At 42.1% G+C, this 7,500-nt stretch overlaps 1 protein-coding gene across 2 annotated transcripts in view; it reads right to left on the bottom strand.

Annotated features, from left to right (window-relative positions):
• The window catches only part of LOC122255685 (uncharacterized), a 222,894-nt gene that overhangs the window by 214,611 nt on the left and 783 nt on the right, over window positions 1–7,500 (bottom strand). For both annotated transcript variants that reach the window (XM_086547506.1, XM_086547509.1), the window contains exon 1: window positions 7,478–7,500. This exon is cut by the window's right edge and continues 783 nt beyond it. In XM_086547506.1, coding sequence (XP_086403632.1) covers window positions 7,478–7,500 — 23 coding nt within the window. The remainder of the gene's footprint in view (window positions 1–7,477) is intronic.

Raw genomic sequence — 7,500 nt, 5'->3', positions numbered from 1 at the left:
TGCCAGAAGCGGAAACCAGAATCCATTGCCCTGACTACCTGGAAATCAAGTACTTGAATTGTTATCTGAAATATCCCGATGCGTAGCTACGAATGGACGTTCCCTTTCATATAAAACGAAGCTTCTGGTTAAACACGAAAAGCCCCAAATGGGAAATGTTCATGCCATCATAACAAAGGAACCTTCATAAGACTCCACGAAAACGACGCCTCCAACAATACAATTCGCGTGTTTCTAAATATAACATATATCAAAGACAATTCCGCAATACTGACAACATTGTACCACGTGAAAGCCGCCACATTCTGAGAACCAAATTATCTGCGCTTGTCAATTATATTTATCTATTGACGCAGTCCAAACACGTAGCCCAACCGCGCGAATATCTTTTTACATATCGGAAGGCAACATTATAATCAATGGAAATTGAGAAGCGGTTTGCTGGGCAATATCAATCTGTCATATTAATTTACATCAATATGGATCCAAACTGTGACAAAGCCGAACACGTATGTGATATATTACGACTGAAACGTTAAAACAAAACGATTTATTCTCTTTTTTTTACAGTTCATATTTCCAGGCCGGAGAATTCGTCAATAGAGCTATCATTCACGTACCCTATATTTATATAAAAAGGAAAAAATGTCACGGGGAGACACACAGTCTGATCCGTAAAATTGCAATTGCAAGACCATCATGCGACACACGCAACCCATTTCCAGGGATCTGAAACGAAAATCTCAACCGATCAAAATTACCTACCAAATATTACCGACCATGCAAAATGTCTGACTTAGGATGATGATACATATGTATCCGATATGCTAAGGACAAAACATGAATGCGGGAGAAATGCATAAATACATATATCTAAAAAAGGTAAAAATACAAACAAACAAAAAAACGTCTCACCGGCGTAGGTTTCAGTCTGCGCAAGGTTATCCGAATTCTTGATCAATCGCGTAGGCCTGTGAAGTCTGTCTGCAATCCTCCCGCGGATTATTTCTTGTATCACTTTTGCTCCGAGAATCGATTTTCCTTTGATTCTCACACAGTCTTTGTTTTTTTATCTTTCTCTTCTTCCTTATTCTTTTCACTGTCCTCTTATTTGTCGTCTCCTCCCCTACTATTTTCCTTCACTTCGTTCCCTTCCTCATTCTTTCTCTGAATCCTACTCCTCCACTCCCACAATACTCGGAACCAATTTGCTCGTTCTATCCCCCCCCCTCCCCTCCTCTCCTTCCACTTGCAACCTCCACGTGCTTTCCTCCCTCCTTCTTCCCTTACCTCGCTTCTTCCCTCCCTTTCGCCCATCCATCCACCTATTCCTCCTTGTTTCCCTCCTTCCTTCCTTCCCTCCCTTCCTCTCATCCATACACCCCCTTCCTGAATCCCTCCCTTCCTCTCTTCCTTCTTCCTTCGCTTTCTTCCTTTCGTCCTTCTTTTCTTCCTTCCTCTCTCCCATCCATCCACCTAACCCTCCCTCCCTCCCACCCCTATCCCTCTCTCGTTCCCTCCCTCCCACCCCTATCTCTCTCTCATTCTCTTCCTCTATCCCTATCTTCTTCCCTCCCACTCATCCACGAATCCCTACCTTCGGGGGCCCCCCTTCCTCCTTCCCACCCGTCCACGTATCCCTCCCTGCCTGCTATCAATACCATCCAAGCGCACAATAGGCAAACCAACTGGCCGTTATCTATCCACGAGGTTTCCGGAACACGCACGCTCGCGGACACGCACGCTGTTTGGACAACCTACTCCACATCCGTATCCTGCTCTTTGTTCATTTTTCTTTCTGCTCTGCTTCGTTTTTTTTTCCTTTTAGTCAAACTCGGTCAGGTCCCGTGAAGTCAGGCCTCGCATTCACAAGCATGAACGCATTCATGCACTCATGCACGCACGCACGCACACCCGGACAACGCCTCGACTGCAATCACGACTCGCCGTCAACCCCTCCCCTACCCCCCCCCCACTCCACCCTATACACCGCCTTCAATCCCTGCGATCCTCATGACCTCTCGCTGACCCTTGTCGTATGTCTATATCAATTACAGAACCGACGTCTCCACGATCGCTCGCACGTCAGCCGTCAGCTGTCAGTTGTCAGTCGTCAGCCGTCATCCTCCTCGAACCCTTGAATCACGAACTGACCTCCGCTTTCCCCTTAGTTTCCCTCCCGCCACGCCACGACGAGAGATGTAACCTTAATATGATCAGCGAGAAAAACGACGACCAAAATTGGCTGGGTGAAAGGCAGCCTTACCTCAGGGGCATGAGGGTGAGGAAAATTATCCTAAAACGACTAACGAAAAACTGTGCAACTTTACCAATGACCAATATGAACTAGCAACGACTGATAAACAACGACTACAACAGGACTATTGGAGGATTTATTCCAAAATGGGGAATATTTTCCTCCGTTCTGTGTTGAGGTTTTGGATTTTGGTACAGTGTGACACAAAAAGAATATATAATATATATATATATATATATATATATATATACATAAATATATATATATATATATATATATTATATATTACATTTCCTGTATAAACAGCTGCATAATTCCGGAGGAAATAAAAGCGGGAAATTAAACTTCAAGTCCACGCACTCTCATTTTCGCCTTTTCAACTTTCCCGAATACATAAATCTGATAACAAAATAATTCAGAATATTAGAGCATTAATAAATTGGCCACGATGAGTAAAAGACCGGCCATGAATAACGGCAATCGCATCACATTACACTCAAATCCATACAGCAAAAACAAGTCAATAAATAAATAGCAAATATAGATCGCAAAAGAGAGCGCCTGTCCGGGGAAAATAACAGAATATTTTTCGCCGCCAAGACGTGATAATACAAATTGCGAAGCGTCCTTTTCTTCATCATTATGCAAGCCAGACACGGACGAAAAGTTGCAGAATTTTTGATGCAGACTCTTGCCTCCTAAAGTTTTGAAAAATAAATAAATATTGATACTATTAAGAAAAATATCAGTATCATAATTATCATCATAACTATTACTATCTTCCTCATCATTATCATTATCGGTATCATTATTATCATAACTGTTACTATCTTTATCACCATCATTATCATTATCGATATCATTATTATCATTATCATTATTAATATTACTATTATCATTATTACTAGTATTATCATCACTAGCATTAACAGTATTGTTGTTGGTTATCATAATTATCAACTTCATTATTATCACTGCTACTCGCATTATCATCATCATCATTATAATCATTCTAATTATTATCATCATTACTAATAATCATAATATTACTGCTACTACTACTACTAATAATAATAATAACAATAACAATATCATAATCACTATAATCATCATCACCATAACGTCTCAACCTCACTTCCTCACTATATCCCTCCAACCGACCCGCCGCCCCCCACTTCCCCACCAAAATCCCTTGTCCTATCTGTTAACTCGTCATCTCCACCCAACTCATCCACCTGTCCACCCTTGCCCAATTAACCTTTGCCGCACACGTCCACCTTTCATAACCTCTCTCTCTCTCCCTCTCCCTCTCCTAACGCCGGCCCCCGTGTCCCCTCTTTCTCTCGCTCGCTCTTCTCTTATCTCTTCTTCTCTCTTTATCCTTCCTCTCTGTCTTTCCTCTCTTCCTCTTTGTCCTCCCTTTCTTCCTCTTTTCCCTCCCTCTCTTCCTCTTTATCCTTCCCCTCTTCCTCTTTGTCCTCCCTCTCCTCCTCTTTATCCTCCCTCTCTTCCTCTTTGTCCTCCCTCTCTTCCTCTTTATCCTCCCTCTCTTCCTCTTGATCCTTCCCCTCTTCCTCTTTGTCCTTCCTCTCTTCCTCTTTATCCTCCCTCTCTTCCTCTTTATCCTCCCTCCCTTCCTCCTAGTCCCTTCTCCCTTCCTCTTAGTCTACCATTCAACCCTCCACTTGGTCTCCCACGCGCCCCACCCACCCCGACAGCTTCCCGCTTTTACATACAGGTTCTCGCTCCTGTACAGTACACTTGTCACTGGTCCTCGCCCCCTCACTCTGCCCATCACCCTTGCCTGCCTGTCCACTTCCTGCCTACACCCTGCCAAGAGGTCCGTTAGCAACCCTGTCGGAATCCATCTTATTTTTTCCTTTTCCCTTTTTTTTTGGGGGTGGGGGGTGGGGGAGAGAAGGACGGGGAGAAGAGGAGGGGGAGATTGGAGGGGAGAGTGGAGAGGGAGAAGAGGAGGGAGAAGTGAGATTGGGGGAGTGGGTTTGGGCGAGGGAGATGCAAGAGAGGGAGAGAAGGTGGGAAGTGTGTGTGTGGGGGGGGGGAGACGCCAGGCGAGAATAAGAGATAATTGGGACGATATTCTAATCGGCGAATTAATTGTCATTCCACAATTCATTAAAACCCGATAATTGCATTCGCGATTTCGAAAACTAAAATAAATATTCATATCTTGTTTAGTCTGCGTCGTTCTCCAGACCCTCAACCGTGCACCGTGTCCCACTCACATCCGTTTCGGAATATGCCCCCCACCCCCCTCATCCCCCTCACCCCCACCCCCATTTGAATATATTTCCGAGGACTCTTGAGATGTATGCTTTCCCTCTCGCGTCCATCAGCAAGAAACCGGATCCATAAGATATGATGTATGTGCAATGACTGATGCAAGAGGTCTCTTCCCTCTCCTTGGTCCGGATCTCTCTGTCTCCCTGTTACTTATTCCTTTTTTTTTACTTTTTTAGTCTGTCTGTATGTCTCTCCGTTTCCTTATTTATTCTTTATCTCTCTCTCTCTCTCTCTCTCTCTCAAGTCCCTTCCTTGTTACATTGTGTACGTCTGTCTCACTAAGTGATGTTGCTTGAGCATCTCTCGGGCTCTTCTACGGGTGAACTGGAAGGGGAAAAGGCGGGAACCGATGGCTGTAGGACCACGTAATGCCCTCTCCCCGGCGTGTATCGCTTTCGCTTTCTTTGCCAATTCCATTACGCGATCATGCGGCGGATTTCAGCATCTTGCGGATGGGTTGGCTCGCCGCCTAGAGTCCCTCGCCATAACTCCTTCACGGGTACGAGCGCCCTTCCCCTCCAGCCACCCCCTTTCCCCGCTTCGGCCAAGGCGCCGCGTTGAAAGCCAAGAGGTTTCAGGGCGAACCAGATCTTCCGCCGTGACACGACAGGGCGTCAAACGTGCCGCCGTGACGACAGGGCGTCACTCGTACCGTCATGACGACAGGCCTACCTTCCGAATGTCTGCCACGACCTGCTGCTGCTGCTAGGAGAGAGGAGATGCGGTTGCCAGTCAGATCGCCTCCTCCACCAGACCCCAGTCTGTGTGGTTACGAATCTGGTCGCGCATGACGGGCGCTGCACGTTGACTCACCATGTAACTGGCGCGTGACACCAGCATTAATGTCTAGCACACACGCACGCACGCACAACCAATGTACGTATGCACGCGCACATCCCTTGCACGAGCGTGTACTCCCCCCGTCGATATGTCTGACGGCAATATTTACGAGATGCGACATCCTTGCATGCCAGCGGCCGCCCGTCACGCCAGCGAGCACCCCCCGTCCCTCCCTCCCCCCTTCCGTAGCCAAGAACTACTGTTTGAAGGTTTCTGCTACACTGCGGATTATGACTTGCTCAAACATCGTTGTATGAAACGCTGGGGTTTAATATCGGATTTATGAGTCGTAATTGCCGATCTCTGATAGCAAAGGACGTTTAAAATTACATAAGCAGCATTTGCTACGAGGGAAAACATCTCTAATACCAGTAGTATTACATTCATATGTGGAATCTATTCATTTTTTCTGTTTACTTACAGCTTTATGAATGAAAAAGTATTGTATATACAAGCAAAGCACGTTCTACAAACCAATTTATAAAGAATTATCCCATTAAAAACAAATCAATTTCATACCCAAATGTCTTTAATCATCTTTCATGTGTTTCTATTGATTCGGTCAAACATAAGAAACAGTACCGTATGTTCTCACAACTACACAGCTTCATAGCTTAGGTTCTTTGGACATCATCCTGTAATTTTCATTCCCAGTGTTCTCTGTAAAATATTTTCATTCACAACCACAGTATCAAGTATCATTTTGCAGACTGCAACAAGCTTTAAGGCGTGCAAAGACACTCACAGATAACATTATAATAAGCACCTATACCACCATTGGTAATCATCTAATAATTCCTGCCAAATCAAGTCTTGTTGAGCCAATCACAACCAATTCAAACCATCACAACATCTTCACCCTGATTATACTATCATTTGAGATTCTCAATCAATAAAATCACTCTCAAAATATTATTATGCTCTATGTTGGCTGTTGCCTCCACTGCAACAATTCAAATTATTTAACACAACAAAGGCATTTATGTTTAAATCACATTCGTCATGGTTTATCATTACTCAATAATCAGTTAATAACTACCATCATTTAAAACAAATTGGTATATACTGTGTTAGTAGTGATGTATAGATTATGACTAGATTATGTTCATACATTATATAAATTTGTTACCAGGGTTACTAACTTGTTTCCTTTATATCTACATATAACAGAAGAAAAATCTATATGGCTTCTTTCTAGTTTGTCTTATGCAGTGAAAGTGTAAATATCACTTTAACCAATTCAATCTATGGATGCACAATGATAAACAACATACTGATTAGTAAATAATTAACATGTATCCTTTATACAGAAAAATAAAATAAATTTCCAGAGCATGGCCAATGCCATTGAACTAAGAAGTCTGATAACAGCGGTGAGATCATGGCCAAATGATAATCCTTTAATATCACATTATCATGAGTGACTGTAAAATAGAAACATGGCTTAGAGTTCATGTATAAAAATAACAAGTAAAAAAGGATACTTAGTATATGAACAAATCACATCATGATCCAATTATCCATATGATATGATTGATTGCATGGAAAGTTATTGAACATGAAAAAATAAGTATCAACAATACTTGTTATATATGTGTGGAAAAAAATAATTAAAAAATGTACTATGCATGTAAAAGATATAAAATATATAAATAAAGCATTCTTGAATAACAGATAAATAATTTTCATAAAATGATATCTATGACAATACTAGTTTATCCTCATTCTTTTTCCCCTTGACAAAATATTTTTCTCACAGGTAATATGTCTCCACGCAACTGACATCTGAATGACATCGTTTATGATATTCCTTGAATCCTCTTGCTAAATCAAGTATCTTGTTTTGAAAATTATAAAACCAACACTTATATACTGGGATGATGTCATTACATATATTTTCTTTTATATTGACGGCTATGAAGACCACTGATAAAATCTTTATCAGTGAATTTCCTCATTGTGGAAAATTTAGGGGGAGAAATTATATAAAAAATAACTACATAATTAAATAAATTATACTTCTATAAGAAAAGAAAATCAATTAGATTTTAAAATTGCAGCGGATCTCTGACTTACCTGGTGGAGCTGTGCGTATAACA

Source organism: Penaeus japonicus, unplaced genomic scaffold (assembly GCF_977035675.1).
Source record: "Penaeus japonicus unplaced genomic scaffold, GWHDUDI00000001_assembly GWHDUDI00000002, whole genome shotgun sequence".
NCBI lineage: Eukaryota > Metazoa > Arthropoda > Malacostraca > Decapoda > Penaeidae > Penaeus > Penaeus japonicus.
The sequence above is the reverse complement of the archived record's forward strand: the minus strand, read 5'-3'. Positions and strand labels throughout refer to the sequence as shown.